The sequence below is a fragment of the Lampetra planeri genome, chromosome 53, assembly GCF_965212315.1.
Source record: "Lampetra planeri chromosome 53, kcLamPlan1.2.h2, whole genome shotgun sequence".
NCBI classification, from domain to species: domain Eukaryota; kingdom Metazoa; phylum Chordata; class Hyperoartia; order Petromyzontiformes; family Petromyzontidae; genus Lampetra; species Lampetra planeri.
Window position 1 is genome coordinate 6149194 of NC_136159.1, and position 26930 is coordinate 6176123.

At 49.7% G+C, this 26930-nt stretch overlaps 2 protein-coding genes and 1 non-coding gene across 3 annotated transcripts in view; 2 read left to right on the forward strand and 1 right to left on the reverse strand.

Annotated features, from left to right (window-relative positions):
• Positions 1-461: 461 nt before the first annotated feature.
• TRNAY-GUA (transfer RNA tyrosine (anticodon GUA)) lies at positions 462-553 on the reverse strand. The gene is given in 2 exon segments: positions 462-497; positions 517-553. It is a non-coding gene; the product is annotated as a tRNA-Tyr (tRNA).
• Positions 554-3527: 2974 nt separating this feature from the next.
• AAGAB (alpha and gamma adaptin binding protein) lies at positions 3528-18737 on the forward strand. The gene is made up of 10 exons (XM_078617109.1): positions 3528-3737; positions 6515-6708; positions 7493-7589; positions 8195-8284; positions 8887-8967; positions 10390-10469; positions 10957-11089; positions 11211-11318; positions 13683-13732; positions 14280-18737. The coding sequence occupies exons 1-10, from the start codon at positions 3671-3673 to the stop codon at positions 14352-14354; spliced, it is 975 nt and encodes a 324-aa protein (XP_078473235.1). The 5' UTR covers positions 3528-3670; the 3' UTR covers positions 14355-18737.
• Positions 18738-24073: 5336 nt separating this feature from the next.
• Positions 24074-26930, forward strand: part of CTIF (cap binding complex dependent translation initiation factor) — a 30224-nt gene continuing 27367 nt past the window's right edge. The window contains exon 1 of the mRNA XM_078617413.1: positions 24074-24640. Within this exon, the coding sequence (XP_078473539.1) occupies positions 24602-24640 (39 nt within the window). The 5' untranslated portion in view covers positions 24074-24601. The remainder of the gene's footprint in view (positions 24641-26930) is intronic.

The window sequence follows — 26930 nt, forward strand, 5'->3', positions numbered from 1 at the left end:
AGGAAAGCTGTCTCGGGTGTGGACCAATCAACTTCAAGGACAGTGCACATTATCAGAGTTATGTTTTTGTTTGCATTATGACTGCAGGTATTGTGGTCTATGTAAACATGACTCCTTGTAAAAAAGGTGTCCGTTTTGTTGCCAGATAGAAGGGTAAAAAACAATTATCATGATGTCTCGAGGTGTTGTGTGGTTGTCGTTGGGTTAGGAAGTCGTGTTGTGCACTCCCTTTGCAGTTTGCACGATTCGGTTAGAGTCCGCTAGAGGGCGGTGCGTCGCCAGTGTCGTCGTGGCAAAACGAGCAGACCGAACAAAAAGCATTGAGCAACAAAACACAAACGCGACATTTAAGATACAAACTTAACAAAATCCGTCCCGTAGACTCGAAGAGGCCGCTAATTCCAGCCTATACGAGCAAAACAACATTCGGCCGGTTGAAAGTAGATTTAAAAAAATAATCGTCCTTCGAGCCGGAGTCGAACCAGCGACCTAAGGATGTCAGCCAAGCGCGTTCATCTACAGTCCTCCGCTCTACCAACTGAGCTATCGAAGGTGATGGAGCAGTGGGCCGAACTCAGCGCTCACAAAGGGGAAGGCTCCCCCGGTGTGGCTTTTATATAAACAACACGCAGCGGGGCGACGTTTCGGACAATGGCCCTTCTCCATATGTTGCCGGAAAAACCCTATTAGTATATTTTGGTACTGGCAAAGGAGGTCCCATGATGTTGCTGCTCACCCCGAGCTCTCATTACTCTGGTAGTGCGTTGTCTTTGAACTGTGCGCCTTTTGGCGTCATCTGGTCGAACACCATATGAGACTAGGCTCCAAAGAAAGCTGTCTCTGGTGTGGACCAATCAGTTTGAAAGACAATGCATAAATGATCAGAGTATAATTTTTTTTTGCATTTGACTGCAAGTATTGTGGTTAATGTAAGCATGATTCCTTGCAAAAGGTGTCAGTTTTGTTGCCAGAAAAAAGGGGAAAACCCCTATTAGTATGATGGCCCTTATTCTTGGTTCTTTTGGTAAAATCACGTAAAGCGAATAGAATACGCTGCCAAGCTTAGCAGTGTTCATTAGGATGCTGTCTTTCCGACAGCTCTGTTCTTCGCCTGAGGACGGCTGCTTGAGTTGTGGCCGAAACGTCGTGAGAATTTTATTGTTTTATTTTTATTATTTTATTATTACTTCCCTTCTACGTGACTTTACCGAAAGAACCAAGAATATGAATCCCTGCAGTCACGAAAGCTTTAAATCGAAATGATGGTCATTCTTAATTGATGTCCTTTGAAGGGCCATTTCTCCGAAACGTCTCCAATTATTTTGATTCCCTTAAGGCCGTATTATTGTTGTTGTTGTTGACGAAATGTGCTTGCGTGTTGTTGTTGTTTGACTTGCATCCCACTGGGATTTTTGCACAGCGTTGGTGTACGGTGCTTTTCTTTTGAAGACTTTGCAGTTTTTTCCTGGATTTTTCTGTTTGCGCATAGTCACTTTAAGATGTTTTCTTGGTCATGTTTTTGTTTGTTGTTTGTTGCGGTTGCACCCAATTCAAGAGCCGAATGGCTCACAGGGCTATACCAAATAAAATAAATGTGTGTATCACTGCCAACGCAACATCACCAAATAATTTCTCGAATATAAAACGAATACGCAGCCAATAAGCCGTTTACTTCCCGTAATCTGTCTCTCTGCATTAAAAAAAACATTCTTTACACATCCCATCATCCACACAGCCTTCTTGGGAGTGCATAATTTCAGCAGCAATGAAGTTCTTCTTGGTTCTTTCGGTAAAGTCACGTAGAATGGAAATAATAAAATAATAAAAATAAAACATAATAAAATAATTCTCACGACGTTTCGGCCACAACGCAAGCATTCAGACGCTGTCTCCCCGACAGACCTGGTCTTCACCTGAGGACGGCTGCTTGCGTTGTGGCCGAAACGTCGTGAGAATTATTTTATTGTTTTATTTTTATTATTTTATTATTTCCCTTCTACGTGACTTTACCGACAGAACCAAGAAGATGAATCCCTGCAGTCACGAAAGCTTTAAATCGAAAAGCAATGAAGTTCACCACAAGCAAAACTCCGGCCCGGTTTCACCATTCAACCTCTCATCAGCATCGCCAGCCTAGCGTGCACCATTCGTTCAGCACACAAGGAAAATATACTCTTAGTTCTTTCGGTAAAGTTACGTAGGTAAAAAATGAAATGAAAATTAATAAAAGTAAAACAATAAAACAATAAAATCACGACGTTTCGGAGGCAACACAAGTCTCCGTTGCCTCCGAAACGTCGTGATTTTTTAAATTAATTTTAATTTCATTTTTTACCTACGTGACTTTACCGAAAGAACTAAGAATATGAATCCTTGCAGTCACGAAAGCTTCAAATCTAGAAAACACAAGGAAAACTCCAGACCTGCGTCGTGCTTTTAGTACTGTTTGTCGTTGTAACTTTACGAATCGCCACTTACTGGACATCTGTGATATTAAAAACGCTTTATAGATCATCGGATTCCTAAATATTCTGAGTGCAAGGCAGAGGTCGCAACCGGGTACCCGATACCCGTACCCTACCCGATACCCGGCTACCCGGACCCGGCCGGGTGCGGCCGGGTACGAGTACGGGTAGGCCGTGAGTCACTGGTGAGTAACCGTTTGTCACTCATTTCCCAACGTCTTGTCTCTTCTCACAATTCAAGTTCCTAGAATCAACCCACCCGCGCCTGCAACATGGCTTCATCCCAGAGGTCGCAATCGGGTACCCATACCCGTACCCTACCCGATACCCGGCCGGGTACGGGTAGCCGGGTATCGGGTAGGGTACGGGTACGGGTAAGGAATCAAACCCCGTTTGCGACCTCTGGTGCAAGGCGATGATTATTTTCCTTCCATTACAAGTCGCCAGCGCTCCCTCTAGTGGTGTAAAGGGGCAGTCCATAAATGACGTCACGCACCTAGGGCGGGGGGGGGTCAGACATTTGTGACGATGTGTGACGAGGGGGGGTGGGGTTTGAGAAATGTGACGTCACATCAAAATGCGCAACTTTAAATAAATATAGAATTGTTATAACAACAATAATTATTGTTATAACAACACTCCTACAACATCAGAGTGCAGCGCCACATTAAATACGCACTACAATGACAATAGTTTAAAGCGATTTGAAGCATGTTTTATTTTCAAAATATAAATATTGTTTGGGGGGGCAGAGCTTTGTGACGTCACATTTGAGGGGGGGGGGGGTCCGACTTTTTGTGACGCCGTGTGACGAGTGGGGGGGGGGGTCAAAAAATCGTCCAAAATCGCTTGACGTCATTTATGGACGTTCCCAAAGCTAATAATTGCAGGGGCTGCACCTTTACATTTCACCACTTAGAACTTACGACGTCTGTATTGTCCACTTCTTCTGGTCAGAAATGGATGAGGCCCTCATCCAGCAGTGGATTGAGCATAGCCGTTGCGTCTGTAGCTGACGAATAAAAAAACGCGAACCACGTGGTCTTTGACGCGCACCGGCCACCGTCGTCGACGTCACCCCGATGGCGCGGCCCTCTGCGTCCGCTCCGTCAAGTTAAACGTTTCTCCATCTTTATTTTGAACTCAGTGTCAATTTTAATTTAAATAAAACAACGACAACAACAACAAACTAAACCACAGGGGTCATGGCGTTGCCCTCGATCGCCGTGGTCAGTTGCAGCGACAGCTTTTCGGCGGAGGATCTCGTGAAACGTGAGTTCGTTTGCAGCCTCGAGGAGCCTCGCTCTTGCCTGGTTTCCCTGCCCGGGCGAGTGGCGCCTTCCTCGGTAGGCGATGCGGGGGTGGTGGGGGGGGGGAAGCGCCGGTCGGTGTCTGTTCGTTGTCGTCAGCCGTGGTCTATCCACTGCTGCAAGAAGGCCTCCCCAAAGCCCGCCCCCCTTCTCTCACGATTCCGCGATGTAGTACACACCTGTCAAACCCCTTATCAGTGCCCTACCTTATTATTGCAGATCAATTCAGACCGTATTGGTCAGCCCGTGTCACTTATAAATCTCAACGTTCATCCTACAAAGTCCCATCACAAGGGAGAAACACACAAATCGATACAAATTACGTCACTAAACACATTTTTTTGCCCGTATTGAAACGGCTGTACGCCGTGTGGACCTGACAACTCAATTTTCCCTGCACAAGAATACGGGCTTGAAAGGTATGGGAGTATAAAATAAATGAAAACAACTAAATTAAATCACGACGTTTCGGGCGCAACACAACCTTCCTTCTTCAGGTGGGGACAACGTAGCGAAAGCACAACCGCTTAAGTGTGTGTCTGACGCACAAGGACGCTTGTGTTGCGCCCGAAACGTGATTTAATTTAATTGTTTTATTTTATTTTATACCTACGTGACTTTACCGAAAAAAACAAAGAGTATGAATCTTTGCAGTCACGAAAGCTTCAAATCTAGAATTAAGGTATGGGAGTAATCCATCGATCCACGTCCACACGAGCTGATGTAAATCGCTGAATTTCCGCGATTATCGAGTCTCGGCCACGGGCTTATAGATCAACCCATTTCCAGCAACGCGCCCAATTGCCCAACACACTTTTATTTTATGCTCTTATCATCATCATCATCATTGTCGACCGTTACAACACTCTGTCTCTTAAGTGTAATTTGTAAGCCGGCATCTCTCTCTCTCTCCATGCTGCTTTGCGTGAGTCGGTGAGTGGAACCCCCCCCCCAGGTGTAGTAGCGTCTCCCACATGGCAGGTTGAATCCCACCCCGCTCACCCGGGTATTTAACTCGAACCCGTGGCCAGATCACCCACAATGCCCCCGATTTCGTCAAGATCTCGTCAAGCCAAGCAAGGATTAACCTGGACAATTATTTTATTGGCGACTGCAATGCACGTTCGGTTGTTATTGGCTGCGCGGTTTGGGGCGGTGCATGTGACATGTAGTGTTGTACTGTACTGTGTTCCCGCCTCTTGTATCCCCTACCTTCACCAACCCGCAATGCCCTGTGTGGTGAAGAATGGTTAAACAATCGGTACGATTCACAAAGCAAGGGGAGGCCTCTTTCAGCGTTTAGACCAGTTTTCTTCACTAACATTCAGGGTGGTGGGCCACTTTCGCCGATAAGACATCATCAGTGTTAAGGCCGCCACACATTTGAAACCATTGGGGTTTGACAGCAGCACAATCATGGGGGTTTTGCCGCACGTTGTTTATTGTCGGGGGCTGCACTTTAGGGGCCGCACTAAAGGCCACCAGGGGCCGCCAGTGGACCGTGGGCCAGAGGTCGCAACCGGCTACCCGATACCCGTACCCTACCCGGCTACCCGTACCCGGCCGGGTACGGATACGGGTAACTGTTTGCGGCCCTGGTGCGGCCGGGTACGGGTAGGCCGTGAGTCACTGGTGAGTAACCGTTTGTCACTCCTTTCGGGTAGGGTACGGGTACGGGTAGGGAACGGGTACCCGTACCCGGCCAGGTACGGGTACCCATTTGCGACCCTGGTGCGGCCGGGTACAGGTACGGGTAAGGAATGAAAACCCGTTTGCGACCTCTGCCGTGGGCCTAGTAGTGAAGACCGCTCGCTGGGTTAGATCGTCAAAGGGTTGTACAGGTAATTCATATGAAGATTTCCAGCCGAGGGTGACAGCGTCTATATACGTTCACACCGTACGTCCGTCTGTTCATCCTTGAAGGGGTTGTCGGCGGGGTGGGGGGGGGCACGATAATTATTGCAAAGATGATCCAATGTGAGCGAAGTTTTAGTATAAAGTTGTGTTGCTGTGAAGGTACGTAGCTGATAGATCAATACAACTTATCAAATGGTTGGCAAAAACCTGGAGACCGAAATTAAATAAAAAAGGACCGTACAGGCTCATACAGTAGAGTATTTTCAAATATTCAAACGTATGTTCTGGCAGCTACCGGTCGGCTTCCATTACGCTAATTAAATATTGCATAAGTAAAACTTAACGTAAGTCTATGCCCACGTAAGATTATTGCAAACTGTTTTTTTACTGTGTAAAAAATGACCGGCACATTGTTTATCTGTAGCGCAGCTTTTAATTCTAGATTTGAAGCTTTCGTGACTGCAAGGAATCATCTTCTTAGGTTTTTTCGGTAAAGTCACGTAGAAAGTAAAATAAAATAAAAAACAAAAATCACGACGTTTCGGAGGCAACACAAGTCTCCGTCATCAGGTGGGACCGTCACAGCCAGATTAGCTGTATCAAGTGTAGCGCAGCTTTTAACCTCTCTTATTTTCAAGCAGGCTTGAAACCTGCACAGTGCTTGAATGGGTCATTAGCACGGTTGGCTATGTACTGTGCGAAAGACGTTCAATATACATGCATACATAACATGTATTATAGGCTGCGGAGCTGTGCAATGGGCAAAAAAGGTCAACACGGCAGAGGGCAATGCACCGTATCCGCGGGCGCGTCATCTGCCGCTTCGGTTTTGTACGAACTCCGCCGCTAAAACCGCGTGGTTTTTTTGCCCGCTGTGCGCAGAGGTTCTGGGGAGCGAGGGCTCGGCGGACGAGAGCGTGACGAGCGAGGACGGCGTGGAGTCGTTCCCGTGGCGCATCGACAACAAGTACTACTCGGCCAGCGTGCGCCTCTGTCCCCTGCGGAGCAAGTCCCTGGTGTCGCGCGAGTTCGGGGAATCGGTGCAGGCCTTCCTCGCTTACTTCGACGCGTCCCAGGTTGGTGTTTGCTTCGCGGACCGTCGCTCGTCTTTCCGCGTCGCCCATCCTTGGCCTCCCCGTCGCGTGATCTTTTTTCTTCACTCCCCGGCGAGAGTACGGATGGATGGCATTGCCGCACATGGCCTCTCTCATCCCGGTCAAGGTCAAGATGTCATCGTGGCCAAAGCCGTTGAGGTCACCGGATGTTCTCTCTGTGGTCGCGTGGATTTATCTCCGGGTCCTCCGTTTTTTTCCCTCCACATTTTAGAATCAACGTGCTTTAGAGTATGTGGCTGCTATACATTGCCACGTGAAAAGCCACTTAGTTGAGCAATCATTTGTGGCGAGTTCGCTTCTGAAAAAGAGCTACATAGCTCAGTGGGCATTGCATTTAAAATTGTTTAGTTGATTTGCTCTGTCAGATCCCGCAAACCCTGCATAGTAGACACGTGACTACAGAGATGTACAAATGCAATCGCCATGGGCTCTCGTGTCTGTGTTCGTGCGTGTGTGGGGAGTGGTGGTGTAGCGGTTAGCGCAGGCTCGACAAACCCAGCGACTGTGAACAACAGTGACGATTAGCTGTACCGGTGTGGAGCCTCCCCTAGGTCGACTCAACCTCAACTGAGTACCTGGTGCAGTGTGTAAGCATCGCCATTAGGGAGACAAAGGTGGCCGGGCGTGGTGCTGGCCACCAACCCCCTAGTGTTGCCAATGCCAGCATTCATAGGTGCTACTCCGCTTACTGCACTTGCTCCAACAGTCTGTTAAGGCTACATGGGGGATCTTTGTCTTTGTGCAGAAGGGGGCGCTGGCGCAGGTGTCTGAGTGGCTGTCGTTCTCCCAGCACTGGGCGCCATCGGTGCTCGTGCTCGTGTGTGACCGCATCGACGAGCAAGGTGACCGCAGCGCACGCTGCCCAGGGTTGTCGTGTGTGTGTGTGTATGTGCAGACGTGTGTGTATATGTGTATACGTGTGTGTGTGGTGTAGAGAGTGTGTGTGGTGTAGAGTGTGTGTGTATGGACGTGTGTGTGGTGTAGAGAGTGTATGTGTGTGTGTGGTGTAGTGTGTGTAGTGTAGAGTGTGTGTATGGAGGTGTGTGTGGTGTAGAGTGTGTGTGTATGGACGTGTGTGTGGTGTAGAGAGTGTATGTGTGTGTGTGGTGTAGTGTGTGTAGTGTAGAGTGTGTGTATGGAGGTGTGTGTGGTGTAGAGAGTGTGTGTGTATGGACGTGTGTGTGGTGTAGAGTGTGTGTGTGTGGTGTAGTGTGTGTGGTGTAGAGAGTGTGTGTGGTGTAGAGTGTGTGTACGGAGGTGTGTGTGGTGTGCCCAGCCTTCATAAGTGCTCGATAGCAGCACATGCCCCAAGAGTCTATTGAGGCTATAGGGGGGGATCTTTGTCATTGTATGGGTGTGTAGGTGCTTGCTGACAGCACTTGCCCCGTTAGTCTGTTTAGAGTCTATATGGAGTAGCTTTTGTCTTTGTGCTACTTGCGTGTTGCAGGTGTCTCTCGCAGGGAGGCACAGGAGTGGTGCATCCAGTCGGCATTTGAGTTGGTTGAGTTGAGTCCCCTTGAGGCCCTGGATGAGGATGGTGAGTACCCCCACCCCCTCATCTTCTGCTGCTCCCCATGGTCTAGAGATGGGCTTTCCAACCTTTCTGCCCACCACTGTCAACCGCCAGCAAATATCTACTGACCGCCGTTTTTACTGTTTTACGCTCCAAGCTGATTTTCCTGTCGTGCCGAAAATGTGTTGCGTTTTTCGGATATCCCATTTCTTCTGTGGCACGGGCGAGAGAAGTGATGGACCGATGCGGTACACAAGGATGCGCTTAGTTGATTGGGCTTGCCGGTGACCGATATCAGCACGGTCAAGATCGGCCTTTGTAGAGGAGGTTTGTCAAGGATGCTGCTGAAGAGTTGGAGGCAGTTGCCCTCTAGCAACAACGGAGGGCAGAGAAGCGACGCTCACAACAACAACCGGAGCGGCGAGTGGCTAAAGCGCAAATAATTGGCACAGTGGGGGGAGCACAGTTGGTGCTTGTGCCAGTCATCTCTGTCAGTTATCCCATGGCACCTGGGTCTATTCCATGACCAAAATGCACCTAGCATGGCACAAGCACCGTGGTGGTGACGTCATCTCCACTTGGTGGTGAACGGCGATTGTTGTTGTTCTGTTTTTGTGTGCGCGTAGATGACTTTCCAGAGACGACTGGCATCAAGAGGATCATTCAGGCCCTGAGTGCCCACGTGTGGCCTAACCTGCAGATGAAAGGTAGAGAAACACTACGTGTATTAACGCATCGCACCTCCGATTAGCACGGTTGGCTGCATACGGTGTGAAAGAGGAAAGAAATAGGTTATACATACATACAAAGTACACGACGTGCATTTATTGGTCCGAATAATTGTGAGGTTGATAATTGGTTTTTTACCCTTCTATCTGGCAACAAAACTGACACCTTTTTTACAAGGAGTCATGTTTGCATAGACCACAATACCTGCAGTCATAATGCAAACAAAAAACATAACTCTGATAATGTGCACTGTCCTTGAAGTTGATTGGTCCAATCAGCTTCAAGGACAGTGCACATTATCAGAGTTGTGTTTTTTGTTTGCATTATGACTGCAGGTATTTTGGTCTATGCAAACATGACTCCTTGTAAAAAAGGTGTCAGTTTTGTTGCCAGATAGAAGCGTAAAAAAACAATTATCATATTTTTTACTGGCAAATGAGGTTCCAATGGAATTGTGAGGTTATTAAAAACTCGAGGACAGCCAATACTATGAATGCCACTCACCACCACTCATCACCACTCACCACCACTCACCACCACTCATCACCACTCACCACCACTCATCACCACTCATCACCACTCATCACCACTCGCCACCACTCATCACCACTCGCCACCACTCGCCACCACTCGCCACCACTCGCCACCACTCGCCACCACTCGCCACCACTCATCACCACTCACCACCACTCACCACCACTCACCACCACTCATCACCACTCACCACCACTCATCACCACTCACCACCACTCACCACCACTCATCACCACTCACCACCACTCACCACCACTCACCACCACTCATCATCTTCATCACTATCCATGGGCAGATAGCGTGAAGGTGTCCACTGCACATTTGGTCATTTGTTGTTTCCACTTTCCTCTGTCTTGTGCCAATATTCTCAAGTGCTGCCACGTCTTTCTGGCACCAATCTTTTATGTCGTCATCCAGCCATTCTCTGTTAGGTCTTCTTCTCCTTCCAGTTCGATCCATTTTTCCGAACAGCGCACTTAAAATTTCGATTTAAAGCTTTCGTGACTGCAGGGATTCATCTTCTTGGTTCTTTCGGTAAAGTCACGTAGAAGGGAAATAGTTCGTGAGAATTAAATTTTATTATGTTTTATTCTTATTATTTTATTATTTCCCTTCTACGTGACTTTACCGAAAGAACCAAAAAGCGCACTTTAAATGTTCCTGTTGTTGTCCATCCTCCTACACGTGTGCCCGAACAGTGCTCTCGCCACTCGCCGTTCATCAACTTACCTTGACACTCGCCACCCACCAGTTAACAAAGTTGCGAACCTCCCAATGAGATTCCAACAGCTCCTCTTGCGGCGCGCTAACCCCCTATGCCACCGCTCCCCCACCCCTACTGCAAACACTGCGGCCGTGTCTCGCAGAGCGGACGGCCGGGGGGATGCTGAGCTGTGCGCTGGGGGCCCTGGAGGGTAGGCGAGCGGGTCCCGGCACACACAGGCAGGTGAGTGGGCCCCCCCCACCTCGTCGCCCCCGCCGACACCCCTACGGTTTGACCTTGACGCATCGTCACAATTCTGTGAGGCCACCAACGATTGCTCAACTAAGTGGCTTATAACGTGGACATTTATCGCAGCCAAATACTCCAAACTCATGTTTCTAAATGTGGAGGGAGAAAAACCGGAGCACCCCGAGAAAAATGCACGCAACCATGGGGAGAACTTGCAAGCTCCAAATATACATGAGGTGTCGGGATCTAACCTACAACCTCCTGTATACCGGGAAAGGGAGTTAACATCTCGCTACCGTGGCACTCTGAGTTGTGCTCAAGTGGTCTTCCTTCCAACCACCGTCCAGACTCAGAAATGCTCAGCTTCTGAGCTCTGATGAGAACGGACAAACTATTGATGATTTGGTCGTAGCCTCTCACACAGGTGTTAACGCGCGCTTGCCTTGCGTGCTCACCTCTGCGTGCTGCCGATTCTCTTCAGTTCGACGAGGACGAGGAGGACGAGGAGGAGGGTGACGCGGTGGAGGATGAGGTGGAAGAGGAGGAGGAGGCGCAGGAGGCTGAGAGAGTCACCCCCCAGCCGAATGGCGAGAGCAGGGGGGGGGCGGCCGTGGGTGAGTTGGCGGCACGAACACGCAACGACAGAGACTGGACGCTGTTGTGTGTCACCGCGGTTGTCGGTAACAAGGAGAGAGACTGGAGACTCTTGATCGCGTGGTTGTCTCTCGCCGTCAGAATCGATGCTGCAGACCGACATCCAGGAGTTGGCGGCGCTCACCACGGCCGACTCTGCCGACTGCGAGAACTTTGAGCGCCTCTACGAGAAGCTGCGCGAGATGAAAGGTGGTGATTGGTTACAAAAATGTTGTCCCTTTTTTTTCTTCCCGGTTCCACTTGAACTTGCGCGGCGCAATTGTCGGCCGCGCCACCGCGACCCTGTACACGGAGGCCCGTGCGTGCGGTGATAGTTTTGATGTCTAGAGTTATAAGCGGGATGATGGACGGACATTATTTGCTTTTATCGTAGTATAGCGATGATGATTATAAAACAAACATCTTGTAGCTTCCATAACACAGGTTTTTTTGGGTTAGATTGGATGAATATAAATGTGTCGTTCAACCCGCCACCACCCGACACAGCCAATTAGTAAGGTTTGTCACGTAAACAGAACCTGCCAATTCGTTACTAGTGTTGAGGAGTTTTCACGGACGCACTCGGAGACGAAGGTAAGTTATGGGCTTTCGCCAAAGGTTTATTAAAGGCTTTACAAATTAACACACAAGGGTACACAACTCCCAGGGGCTAGGGGTCCAACACTGAGTCCTGGTCCCTGCCGGCTAGCTCCGGTCTCTCTCTCTCGTGTCGGATCGGGGACTCTGCCGACTCCACCGAGCGGAGAGAGAAGCACCTCTATCGGCTACCACCGGCTTCTCCCCAGACTCCCTATTCGATCCCTCTCTACCCCTGGTTCCCTCTTCACCCTTCCTACTCTACCCATTCCCATGGTGACCCCGCTTTCATCACAGGGTCTCCCTTAAGTACTCCACAAGACGTGACGTCATAGAGCCGCCCAGCGCGCATGACGTCACGTTCCGTGGCGTCATGCGTCACGTTCCGTGGCGTCATCGCACTGGACGGCACACATGACGTCACGTCCCCATTTTACTCCTCTACACTGGTACAGCACACTGGTGTGTTGGAGAGCAAAGCCACAACATTTACAATCCGAGTACGACGTTTCGGCAGTAATTACAACTGGCTTCATCAGGCGACAGCCAGATTTGTGGAGAAATCCTGTTTCATTCTTTAAATAGATGGGTAGATTGGTGACATCATTTGTGAGTTACTTTAACTGTGTGTGGTATTACCTTTGAATCTCTGAATCTTTTAACGACACATTTATATATTTACGCAATCTAACCCACCAAACAAAAAAAATACCTGTATTATGGATGATATTGGTCGCGAAAGCAGTACGTGTTAAACTGATCTTGCAGCTTATCAATAGTCGTACGATGGCGATTTGAAACATATTTAACTCAATCATCCGTCAATGATTGTGTGTACGGTATTGCGTTTTGCATTCAATGGTGTCCTATAGTTTATAGAAGTGCCCTTCTCAATAACATTCGGGAACTCAGGGGAATTTGTTTACAAGTCTACCTCTGAGTTTGCTCGATTGAAGTGCTCAATAACCTTGGCCTAGGAAGCCAGTTGGGCTGTCAGACTAAAATCGATATTTTATTTATATGTGGAGACGCAGGGATGGAGTTCTGCTTACATGGGCATTTACCCACAATGCTCCAGGGCAATGCATAATGAGTTGCCATTCGTCAATAGGTTGTCTAGAGTGACCAATCGCAAACAACCGATCGCCCCGTGAACACGGTGTTGTGAGTTCTCCGAGTCACGTCTCACATTCTCAACAACAACAATAACAACAACACAACAATGTATTTTACGAGTGCTATGTTTGGGGCGCCGTGGTGGCGAGATGTTAACTCTTTTGCCTGGCATATTTCCAGTTGGCATGTGTCTCTCTCCATGTGGTTGTGTGGATTTTTGTCCGGGTCCTCCTGAATGCGTGTTGAGGTTCAGTGAGGCTTTTCCGGACAGGGAAGCGAAAAAAAGTCCAATGCTCTCCCATATTCACTGACCCGCACTGACCAAGATGGTGAAGTATTGTCAAATATAAACCCCAGCACCCCACACGGCATGGGGAGGCCCTCATCCAGCGGTTGATTTTCCAAAGGGCTGTGCACACGTACATGTGCATTCCAGTATTGGGTTTAATGGATTGGGTTATCTAGATTGAAAACTAATTGATTTAGGACTGCTTTTTTGTGTTTAGTTTGTTGTCCTTCCTCTCTGCATCTCCTATTAGCAGGGTTGGTTACGTACGGTGCGAAAGAAGTTCAACGTACAGTAAAACCTTGGATTGCGAGCATAATTCGTTCTGGAAACGTGTTTGTAATCCAAAGCACTCGTATATCAGCTGTGATCGCGTGATGCTCGGCAGACAAAGAGTATACACGTACGACTCGTATTGCAAGACCTCGCTCGTTTATCAAATTAATATTTATTTCAAATTTTTGCTCGTCTTGCAAAACACCCGCAGACCAAGTTACTCGCAATCCCAGGTTTTCCTGTACACGCATATTGCTGCTGCCGCTGAGACGTGCGGGAATTGTTTCTCTGCGTTACAGACAGAGCAGTGACGATGCCACACGGCCAGCGCAAGGTGCACGCCGAGAAGGTAACGACATGTGGCCTGACCTGACCCAGAGCGCACGCGTGCCATTCGTCGCTCATCGTCATCAGCCATGATCGATCCACTGCTGGATGATGAAGGCCTTTCTGAGCCACCGCCATCTCTCGCACGGCCCTGCAATTTTAATGTTCCGTAGAGTGTCTGCACACGGGCCGATTTAATTTCTCCATTTTTTGCGCAGGATCGGTGCTATGTTTTTGTGCAGGTAACGCTCACACACACAGGGAGCAGTAGTGCAGTGGTTAGCGCGCTGTGCTACGAACCCGGCCACCCGAGTTCGATTCCATCTCGCAGCCAACGAATATCTGAAACGGTCCTGGGACTCTCCTAGATCGAATCGGCCTAAAAATTAGTACCAGGTGCGGTTGGTAAACATGAGCGTCATTGGGTAAAGACAAAGGCGGCCGGGGTGCTGTGGTGGCCACCCACAGCCTCGTGTGCCGTGCCGGCCTCAATAGGTGCTACCCGCAAACTGCAACTTGCACCGACATTCTGTTAAAAGCTGTTCGGGGGGATATTTGTCTTTGTGCAGGTGGCCAAGGCGTTTTGGATGGCTATCGGAGGAGACCTGGATGAAATCGATGGCTTGTCATCTGGGGAAGATTGAGCCCCTTAGGACGAGGGGTTTATGGCCTTCACAAGGATCGCCTGCAAACTGCTTTAAAAAAAAACAACGCCTTTTAACGAATGCCCCCCACGCTACGCGCCCCGCAGCTGTTCATCTTTGCTCCACGCTAGAAATCGTTCCTCTGCGGCAGACACAACACCCTGCTGAGGGGATATCAACTCGTCAAATAAAAGTCTTAAGTAATTTCCGGCTCAAGTAAGCATCGAGAGCATTGGTGCTCATCTTATGTTTACAGCCCTGAACCGCGGTGGTGGAAATTCCACATTCCTACGGAGGGGATGATTCTCTCCACAGAATAACCACTGTTGAGTCCCCCACAAAGTGATACCTATTTTAGCGTCCCCACAGGGATGATTGGCTGAGTCAGCCCCCCCCCCCCCACCACAACCGCGGGTTGAACCCTCAATCTTCTAATTGTGAGCTGTGAGCTGCTGCTGCTGCACCGACCAGGGTTTTCTGTCTAAGTCCCGAGTCAACCTTCACTCAGTGGGGGAGGTCGCTCCTTCTCCTTTGCTGCCCCAGCCATCAGGAAGTCTATTTCCCCCCCAGCCACCATTCTCGCCGACTCCCTGCTCTCATGGTTTGAGTGCAGGCTCACGTCATGAATTGCCTCTGCCTATGCCTGGCTGCCTTTTCTCTGTAAAACAAGTATTCCCACTCTCTTGAGATGTAGCCTCGTTTAGACGCCGTTTAAATACGGCGAGTCCTCGTTTAACGCGGCAGTAGATGCGTTCCTGAAAAGTGCCCCGTTAAGTTAATGGGCGCGTTCGGCGAAAACAGTTTTCCCGTAAATAATGTCGCGATAAAGTCTTGACGAAATACGACGTACTGTCAAACCTTGGGTTGCGAGCATAATTCGTTCCGGAAACGTCTGTAATCCAAAGCACTCGTATATCACTTGTGATCACGTGACACTCGGCAGACAAAGCGTATACTGTACATGCTACTCGTATTGCAAGACCTCGCTCGTTTATCAAATTAATATTAATTTTAAAAAAATTTGCTCGTCTTGCAAAACACTCGCAGACCAAGTTACTCGCAATCCAAGGTTTTACTGTGCTTCGTTACACCATGCAGTTAGATGGCGGGGCAAACAACTGGGGTTAGGCCGCAATTTTACTGTATCACTCCGCGTACCGTATCACACCGCTCGGCCACGCAGCTCGCGAAAGTAGTTTGTCGTCGACCGTTCGGGAACCGCATTGTCGCGCGAAATACGTTGCCTCGTGGGAGAGCTGCGTTAAAGCGAAAACGCGTTGAGCGACGGACTTGCCGTACACATTGTGTTGGATATCGTGCCTCTAATGGTTGCAGGGGTCACGTGAAGCCATTATGCAACACGTTGAAAATAGCTGTCGCGCTCGCGATTCACGCACGCTTCATGAGCACATGAGAAAGTTCTCCTGCACGGTTATCCATGCCACGGGCTGCGCCCTGCACCCTCCGTCTCAAAAGGCTCGTGACCTATGATTTCAGATCGTCTCGTGTAATGGATTCACATTGCATCTGCAGCAAGTAGAGGCCGCTGCACTGACCAAATCCTTGAAACAGAACCCATTCTCGAATCGAACTGTGACCGTGAATTGTCACAATTGTATTTGGGCAAAGGGGTGAATTGTCAGCACCCCCACGCCCGCGCCACCCACCACCGCCCACCCAGTCGTCACAGACCACACTGAAAACGAAACGGAGGTTGTGGTGCATGGCCACATCTGCAATACACCCGGGGTGCGTACAGTGGGCAAGAGCGCTTCTATTGAACGACCTGTTTAGCCCACAGCCGTCCCTTGGGCTACAGCGAATCTGGGCGACTGCCCCGGGCCCCACATTTTGGGGGAGGGGGGGGCGCTTCGACGTCACGGTGTCGGATGTGATACTTGCGGTTTAGTTTGAAGGCGTGGTGGGGGGTGGTTTCTCCGTGTCCCGTACCCTTCCTATCGACGACCCTGCCCATAGCGCGTCGTCGTAACCGGAGCTGAACGTCGCGTGGTTCGTGTCAAAATCCAGCCAAACGGAGGAGGAGGCGCCGCTGACTGGCTGAGCGGTTGCGTGACGTTGCGAGGCGCTCGGCGTCGCCAAAGGCGGCACCGTTCAATTGGAGCCAGCGGCCCCGGACGCCTCGTAGTGTCGCCACGGTAGAACGCTCTGCACATTGGAAACACGCACCACGCTCCACCCCGGCTTACAGACCATCGCACGCTCGGGATTTCTTACGGATTATCGGAGGCGCGACCATAGAGCGCTTTGTCTTTGTTTGTTTGCCTCTGTGTCGTGTTGAGTTTCCTTGTGTAAATCCCACTGCTCATGCCAGCTATCGGAACCCGATATACGTGGCCGTGGTGGTTGGTAACTCGGGCGACGTGGGTTTTTTTTTTTAAACGGAGGTACAATTGTCGCTCGCAGTGCGCACACACTTGATCGTACCACCGCTGCATACAAGTAGTCGGTATGTAGGGGGCCGTCCATAAATGACGTCACCCACCTGGCTGGGGGGGGGGGTCAGACATTTGGGACGATGTGTGATGGGGGGTGAGAAATGTGACGTCACATCAACATACGCAACTTTAAATAAATATAGACAACACGTTCTACTTAATTAAATAGACTTTTTGATAAATGTTTTCTCCTACAACATCAGAGTGCAGCGGCCACATTAAATACGCACTACAATGGCAATAGTTTAAAGCGATTTGAAGCATGTTTTTTTTTGGGGGGGGGGGGGGCAGAGCTTTGTGATGTCACATTTGAGGGGGGTCTGACTTTGTGACGACTTTTTGGGACGGCGTGTGACGAGGGGGGGGGGGGTCAAAAATCGTGTGACGTCATTTATGGACGGCCCCATTCTGCACGCGTTAGACAACCCGCACTGACCGACGTGGTGAAGTGTGGTCAAAGAATCCCCCTCTGAATACCCGCACAGACGTGGGGTGGAATTACTCATCCAGCAGTGAATTTACGAAAAGAGCTGTATATGTACGTCGCAAAAAAAAAATGTTGATACATTTACTGAAATAACAAACAGGCCATGTGGACAAACCTAAGCATGCTACCTTAAGTCTGCCTATTCCATCGTCTCTTGTTGTGCCTACAGTAAAAAAAAACATGATAATTAATTCTAACTGTTCTTTGTTTAACCAGGAAAGTCAGACTTGAGTGTCAAGACGTGTTATCGATGCGGTTCCTGCTACATTAGTATGTTTGGTGTTGAATGATTGTCATTGTTCATGAGCGTTTTGCTTTTTGTTGGAGGAAACCCACCACGCACACGAGGGGGATGATGTTTCTAAAGCTCCACAAAGATTGATTCAAGAATGTATTGCTGTAACGCCATCTCCTGGCCCACCTTGCTTTCCTGCGTTGACTCTGCTGTCTCTCCTCCGTGTGTACAATTATCTTGGGTGAATTCTAATGTTTTTGATTGTTTGCGTAGGCCTATATTGTGTATAACGTTAATCAAGTTATTTTTGTATTTTGTGTAATGCAGGGTTCTTTCAACGCTAATTTCCAGGAGGCCACGTGATACAATGGCCCTGTGTTCTGGTGGGCCACGTGATATCAATTGTAACGCGATGTCTTCGCGAAAGCGTCGTGACATTACGTGCGTAACGGCTATCGCTAAACTGGATCTCGTATTTATCTCGCTTTTGATCTGGTTCATCTGCATGTCTCGGTGTCTTGGCGGGCCGTAGCTGAATGCGGTCACACACCGAAACCTCTTTTTTCCACTGCACAAGCCGAGCCGTGCTGCTGACGTCACGTGCAGCGAATAGTCGAGACGCAGTGACGCTGGGAACCCGCAGTCGTTAGTACCTTCCCCCTACTTGGCCCTGCTTGGTTGTCCCCCCCCCCCCTCGGTCAGATTCATATCAAAAACTAAAAACATTTTTATTTTACCAGGTAAGGCCCACTGAGCATATCGTAGTTTGGTTCCAGCTCGGCTCGGATGTGCCAGTGGAAAATTGTGTGATCCGCGGGTGCCCAATTTGAAGGACCGATGTGTTGTGCATACTGTTATTTCAGTTTTACATATACACACTTATTAATTTTAATGTAGCTAGTTTCGTCAATCGACTTGAAATCACGAGCACTTGTGATCACTTCGAACCAACCGGCTTTCGCTACAGGTGACGCCACAGTACGGCATTCTCCACACGTGTCGTGATTGGTTCATGCAGCCCCATATCATTTTGAATGCCGGCTTGGTGATTGGCCGCATCAAGCTACATGCGCGTGTGTGTTTGGTGGAGGACTGGTTGAATTGTGTATGTAGCGGTGGTGGTGGTGATGCAAACGTCGTGTAGTTTTTGTACACATTTCTATGTACATTGAAAATAAACGTTGATCAGCAGGGTGTATACTGTATTAAGCTGTGCGGTGTTCACTCGCGAGCCTTCCAGACGTGGCCTCAAAATTTCACGTGGCCTCAAAGCAGAGGTCGCAAACGGGTTTTGATTCCTTACCCGTACCCGGCCGCACCAGGGTCGCAAACGGGTACCCGTACCCGGCCGCGTACGGGTTATCCGTACCCTACCCGATACCCGGCCAGGTACGGGTAGCCGGGTATCGGGTACCCGATTGCGACCTCTGGGATGAAACCATGTTGCAGGCGCGGGTGGGTTGATTCTAGGAACTTGAATTGTGAGAAGAGACAAGACGTTGGGAAATGAGTGACAAACGGTTACTCACCAGTGACTCACGGCCTACCTGTACCCGGCCGCACCAGGGTCGCAAACGGGTACCCGTACTCGGCCGAGTACGGGTAGCCGGGTATCGGGTAGGGTACGGGTATCGGGTACCCGATTGCGACCTCTGCCTCAAAGTCCACCTGGCCTGGCACAGGCGCCATGTTGACGTCACCGTCACTTAGTGGTGAATCCACAGGTATTGGTGTAAACTAATATCTAATATCACATTCGTCAGGCGGTTGTGGCTACCCACCGTGGCCTGTACATCCAACACCGGAGAGAGCGAGGGTTGGTGGATCAGGCACAAGTTGTCAAACTCAGAATCAGAATATTTATACTGGTAGGAACCACCTGGTTACACCAGCCCACAGGGGATTATTGTGTCCGTCCGTTGTGCATCCAAAAATGGGAGGGGTAGGGGAGGCTGGGTGGGGCTGGGTGGGGCTGGGTGGGGAGGGGCTGGTCACCCCGTGGTGCCCTTATAAAACTCAACATTTAACCTACTCACGCCGGCTTGTGCCCGCCCTCACAGTCGGCCATATTTGCGGAATACACCACGCCGCCGTTGACCCTGCCCATTGACTGAGCAACCCAACGTTCCTACCAGCTCCTTCCGCAGGAATGTGTTTTAACATGGGATGACGTTTCGCTCATACTGCATTTGAGTTTTATTTAAGAAATTACTCGAAAATCGAGTGCGTTTATCATTAACCCCGTGGCCTTAAAGGGAATTCTGTAGAAAAGGCTACATTTCTGACAACGGCTCTTATTCAGAAACTAGCCTTTTGCCCGTCCAAGGACGGGTGTATTGCAGTAAATCTGAAACTTGCAAGCGAAAAGCAAACCGTGACGTGATATATTCATTGCATCACATCGTGTGCAATTTGTAAAGGCGCGGTGACACAGACATATTTCATGTAGAGGTTATAATCCCTTGTTCATCACGACGTCCTTTTTACTTCGATGTCTCAATAGCGCTACGGAGATTGCGTGACGTGCGGGTTCTTGCCTTTGTAGTGAGGGTTGTCAGTTGACGCCGAGGAGGGGGGAGGAGGCGCCTCGCCCCCCCCATGTGGAGTGACGTCACCCGCTAATTATTATGAATGGAGGGGGTGTGTCCATTTTAAAGACGTCACCTCTTCATGATTATTAATGAGGGGGGCTGTTCGATGTGGAATGACGTCACACGTGGGACACACAAACAATGGCTCATTATAGTAGTAAATTACGTCATCTTCACTAACCTGCGCCCGTTACTCTCTAAACAGGACCCTGCGGGGTGGGCTGGTAGGAATAATACTTAGTACCGGCACAGGGATATCGACCGGGCTGGGTGGGGAGGGGCTGGGTGGGGAGGGGCTGGGTGGGCAGGGGCTGGTCACCCCGTGGTGTCCTTATAAAACTCAACGTTCAACCTACTCATGCCGGCTTGTGCCCGCCCTCACAGTCGGGTATATTTGCGGAATACACCACGCCGCCGTTGACCCTGGCCATTGACCGAGCAACCCAACGTTCCTACCAGCTCCCTCCGCAGGAATGTGTTCTATGTGCCACTCAGTCCGTATTTAGCCGCCTATTCTGTTGTTCCACTCGGTCGACTGAACGGGTTTAAGGCAGTGACTGGAGAAAATGTGTTGCCCGTAGTGTACAAAAAACTCATCTTGCTGTGATTTGCTTACTAATGTAAAAGCGGGGGTGCTGCATCATTGTTTTTAATTATAATATCACTCAAATATTGGTGGGGGGAGAGGGCGGGGGGGGGGCAGGGCTGGGTGGCGCGTCTTACTTCTCGGTGGTTTTGTTTGTGTGCAGATAATAAATCGCAACAAAATTGAAGCAGAGAAGTGCACCGCCTCCTACACCAGTTGACAGCCCCCCCCCCAACACCACCCTCAACACCACCCCTCCCACCAGCCCTCACCACCCCCCCACCACCCCCCACCACCACCCAACCCCACCACCACCACCTTCTGCACTAGGCCTCGCGAAGCCTCCCGCACTAGGCCTCGCGAAGCCTGCTGCACTAGACCTCGCGAAGCCTTCTCTGCAGTAGACCTAGCGAAGCCTTCTGCACTAGGCCTCGCGAAGCCTTCTCTGCAGTAGGCCTTGCGAAGCCTTCCCTGCAGTAGGCCTCGCGAAGCCTTCTCTGCAGTAGGCCTCGCGATGCCTTCTCTGCAGTAGGCCTCGCGAAGCCTGCCGCACTAGGCCTCGCGAAGCCTTCTCTGCAGTAGGCCTCGCGAAGCCTTCCCTGCAGTAGGCCTCGCGAAGCCTTCTCCGCAGTAGGCCTCGCGATGCCTTTTCCGCAGTAGGCCTCGCAAAGCCTGCCGCACTAGGCCTCGCGAAGCCTGCCGCACTAGGCCTCGCGCCGTGCTTTTCGTGCACAAATAAGGCGATTAAATGTATCTCGTCTCTGTGTTAATAAATGTATCTGTGTTAAAAAAAAACGTGCTGCGTTTCAGTAAAGTAAATTTGAAGCGAAGTTTAAAGTTTCGCCGTGAGGCGCCGGAAGCGACGGCCATCTTGTTTAGTTCACATATCGCAGGGGGAGCGGGCGGCCATCTTGTCGGACAGGGTCATGCCAAGTGTTTGCAGTAGGGGGCGATGTTGATACACGGACGGACGGACACATTAATCTATTGGTGGTCTGGTCCACTTCGTTCCTACCAGTATAACCCATCATCTCTTCTCTCCTAGCTCATCTTACCGCTACTCCCTCCCCCACCCCCCAGCTACGACTATGTCAACCCCTATCACTACCCCAACCCCTATCACTATCACCACCTCTATCACTATCACCACCCCTATCACTACCACAACCCCTATCACTACCCCAACCCCTATCACTACCCCAACCCCTATCACTACCCCTACCCCTATCACTACCCCAACCCCTATCACTACCCAACCCCTATCACTACCCCAACCACTATCACTTCCCCAACCCCTATCACTTCCCCAACCCCTATCACTACCCCAGCTCCTATCACTACCCCAACCACTATCACTACCCAACCCCTATCACTACCCCAACCACTATCACTTCCCCAACCCCTATCACTTCCCCAACCCCTATCACTACCCCAGCTCCTATCACTACCCCAACCCCTACCACTACCCCAACCTCTACTACTACCCCAACCCCTACCACTACCCCAACCTCTACTACTACCCCAACCCCTATCACTACCCCAACCCCTACCACTACCCCAACCCCTACCACTACCCCAACCCCTACCACTACCCCAACCCCTACCACTACCCCAACCCCTATCACTACCCCTACCCCTATCACTACCCCAACCCCTACCACTACCCCAACCCCTACCACTACCCCAACCTCTACTACTACCCCAACCCCTATCACTACCCCAACCCCTATCACTATCACCACCACTATCACTACCCCAGCTCCTATCACTACCCCAACCCCTGTCACTACTCCAACCCCTATCACTACCCCAACCCCTATCACTACCTCAACCCCTACCACTACCCCAACCCCTATCACTAGCCCAACCCCTATCACTACCCCACACCCTATCACTACCCCAACCCCTATCACCACCCCTATCACTACCCCAGCCCCTCCTGAACCACTCCCACCTGTCCTCGGGTCACCATAACTAACACCACCACGTTTTATTAACCCAACTCTTCATTTTAACCACTTATCATTTCGTGTGCAATGTTTATAATTGTTGTAAAGCACCTCTAGCTCAGGCACTATGCGGTACAAGTCTACATAAGATAAGCTAATCAATCAACACATACACCACGCGTGTAATCGATTCGCAGAAACACTCCATCAAATTTCTAATCTTATTTTAAACTAGCGGTAAGTACCCGGCGTTGCTCGGGCGAAAAAGGCAAGACACACACATGGACTACGTGCAGTCTTTGATCACCGCTCCTCCTCCCTCCCGATACGTTTCCATTCATTGGCTACCACAGCCTGATAAGCTCTCCCCCCTCTCCACCTCCCTTCAACTTGCTTATAAGGGATTACATCTTGAATCATTGCTTCACTTGATGCAGCTAATTCGGCTGTGACGGTCCCACCTGATGACGGAGACTTGTGTTGCCTCCGAAACGTCGTGATTTTTTATTTTAATTTTACTTTCATTAATTTTAATATTTTACCTACGTGACTTTACCGAAAAAACCTAAGAATATGAATCATTGCAGTCACGAAAGCTTCAAATCTAGAACACATGGACTTACACACAGACACTGACCCACACACATAGAAACACATTGACTTAAGAGACACACACATATATGGTTAAACCCAGGATGGATCGTTAGCAGGCCAGCCTAAATGTTTCTAACCGGCGAAGATGTTCCATTAGGGGGGGTGCACGTTTTGCAAGCGTAGAGAAGGGAGGGAATTACCGTGGCCAAGAAGACCTGAAGCTTCGTGCGGAGTAAGAGACCAGGTAGCTTCCACACAGTGTAACGCAACCGATGAAAAGATAATGGCGCTCGACTGATTTGGAGAGTGAGACCTCTGCTGTTAAACCGGAGCCACTCATGAGCACACTGGGCAGGTGTGGGAATCTCGGCAATCTCTCCACAACTGCGGCATCACCAATTGTGAGTTGTGGGGGTGGATTGTTCGATGGTACAAAATACCCAGGCAGGTGCTTAGTTTTGGTGGGGCTGATGGTAAGGCCCAGAGGTGGGACAAAGTCATTGTTATGCAAGTCCAAGTCGAGTCGCAAGTCATCAAATTCATGACTCGAGTCTGACTCGAGTCCAAGTCACATGACTCGAGTCCACATCTCATGGGTGGGACAAAGTCATTGTTATGCAAGTCCAAGTCGAGTCGCAAGTCATCAAATTCATGACTCGAGTCTGACTCGAGTCCAAGTCACATGACTCGAGTCAAGCTCCAAGTTCAGCAGCAGTGCCTCCAACTCCTCTTCTGAGTGAGCAGCAATGACCAGAGAATCGGCGTTTTAAAAAAATCTGCGTAGGAATCGGAATCGTCAGTCTATAGCCGGCGGCTTTGTACGAATCGATTCCCCGACGAGAGGTCCGCCCCCCCACGTGACGTCACGCGGACACGTGGTCTGTGTGGGGCCTTGCGACCGAAGGCGGCTCCTGGCTCTCGCTTAATTTATAAAATTATTTAAAGATTTTTTTTTTTAAACTTAAATTCCTCCGCCCGCTCGCCCGCGTGTAATTTTAATTCGCTTCCCACCGCTGTTATTATCATCATCACTATTTTACCTCAATTAATTCACGCCGTTTTAAATCGCGCTCACATTTCTTATTCTCTCGTTGTGTGCTGCTGCTGCTGGTGGCGTTGGCGTCATAAATGAGCGGTGAGCGCTTGTTAATAAAATGTAATTTTACGTAAAAAAATTTTTGTTAAAATAAAAATTAACTCTCCATTGGCGGCGGCAGCAGCAGCAGCGGCGTTGTAATGTGAAGTCAAGCAGCAATCGCGTCTCGCCTGCGGCTGTTGTATCTTGACGAGAGACCCACCATCACAGCCACCACAGCCTGCCCGCCTCGCCGCTCCTTCGGCGGCAGGGCATGGAGCGAGCCGGGCAGAGGGACGCGGCATTCGCAGAGGTGAGAGATGGTTGTGTGTGTGGGGGGCGGTGGTGGTGGTGGTGGTGCGATTTTAAGGTGGTTCTTACGTTTGGGGTGGGGGGCTATAGAGTGTCTTTGTGAGCGTGGGGGGGGGCTGCCTCTGCGGTTTGTAGGGGGCTGTGTAGGGCGTTGTCATTATGGGTCGTTTGGGATCGGTCACTCTGTGTGTGTATGGTTTGGGATTGTAATGGGTGTGTATGGTTTGGGATTGTATTGAGTGTGTATGGTTTAGGACCTGTGTGTGTGTATGGTTTGGGATTGTAATGGTTGTGTATGGTTTAGGACCGTTGTGTGCATAGTTTGGGATTGTAATGGGTGTGTATGGTTTGGGATTGTAATGGTTGTGTATGGTTTAGGACCGTTGTGTGTATAGTTTGGGATTGTAATGGGTGTGTATGGTTTGGGATTGTAATGGGTGTGTATGGATTAGGACCGTTTTGTGTATGTGTGTGTATAGTTTGGGATCGTAATGGGTGTGTATGGTTTAGGACCGTTGTGTGTGTATGGTTTGGGATTGTAATGGGTGTGTATGGTTTAGGACCGTTTTGTGTGTGTATAGTTTGGGATCGTAATGGGTGTGTGCATGTATGGTTTGGGATTGTAATGGGGGTGTGTGTGTATGGTTTTGGGTTGTAATGTGTGTGTGTGGTTTAGGACCGTTTTGTGTGTGTGTGTATGGTTTTGGGCTGTGATGGGAGTGTATGGTTTTGGGCTGTGATGGGTGTGTATGGGTTTGCGCTGTGATGGGTGTGTATAGTTTTGGGTTGTAATGGGTGTGTCCGTGTCTATGGGGGTATCTGAAGTTCTTTTGGAACTCTAAAGGGGTATAAGGGGGTCTCGAGGGGACTGTGACGAGGTTTGTGGGGCTATGTTGGGGTCTCTGTGTCGTCTGTGGGGTCTATTCGAATCCGACATCAAGGGGTGTTTAGAGTCTCTGGAAACGGGCGAAACGATTTCGATTCCCTCACACGGCCAACACCAGTGACGAATATCCGAACCGGTCCCGGGCCTCCCTTAGGTCGACTCAGCCTCAAATGAGTACTTGATGCGATGTGTAAACATCGCCGCTGGGTGTTAGGCGTGGTGCTGGTCACCCACTACCTCGTGTGCCGTGCCGGCCTTTATAGGTGCTCGCTAAAACCACTTGCCCCTACAGTCTGCTAAGGCTATACGGGGGATCTTTGTTGACCGTGGGACTATTGGGGTCTCTGGGGATATAAGGCTTGTTCATGGGGTCCCTGGGAGTTTATGGGGTTTGGTTGGCTCTTCGTCTGCGGCGGTGTCTATGGGAATTGTAGGACTGTGGTGTCGACCATATTTGTCTGTGGTGGCTTGCTGTACATGGCGGGCAGTGGCGGTATAGGGGGTAGTTTATGGGATATCTATTGGGGTTTATAGGGTTTGTGGGAGTCTCGGGTATGTATGGGATCTCCCCGGGGTCTGGTGGTTTGTGTAGATGTCTGTATGGGATCTGTGGCGGTATATGGGGTGGTTATGGGCTCTGGAGATCTGCTTTGGGTTTTTTTGGGATTTTTATGGGGGTTTGTTTGTGGTCCGTTGGGAGCTGTGCTAGGGTGCGTGATATTCATGGATTCGTTGATATATAATGGATGTGTATGGGGTCTCTGAGGAGGGGGAGGCTTTATACGGTTCGAGGGGAGTTGTCTTTCAAAGGCCCCCCTCGTCTTTGTTTTAGCTACATTGGAGTCTGTGGACATTTGTGATGGTCTATGGAGCTTTGTGATCTATCTTTGTATAGGGGGATGTTTGTGATGCTCTGGAGATGTTGGGCTGCCCGTTTGCATTTCTGATGGTCTCATACCTGTCAACCACTTGTCAGTGCCCTACCTTATTACAGACCGATTCAGACCTTATTGGTCACCCCGTGCCCTTAAAAATCTCAACGTTCATCCGACAAAGTCCCATCACAAGGAAGAAACACACAAAGACAAACATTTTTTGCACTATTGAAACGGCTGTACGTTGTATGCACCTGAAAACTCTATTTCCCTGTACAATAATACGGCTCAAACGTATGGGTTGACAGGTATGTGGTCTATGAAATTCTCTGATTATCTGTGGAGGTTTCCGATGGTTCATAGATGTCTTCGATAGTCTGCGAAGGCATGTGCTGCTAAATGAAAGTTTTGTTTTGGTATGTGGAAGTTCTTGATTGTCCGTGGAGATTTGTGATTGTGAAAGTTTGTGGTGGCCGATTGAAACACGTGATGAACGTTGACCATTAAGACAAGGATATGTGCCCAACAGC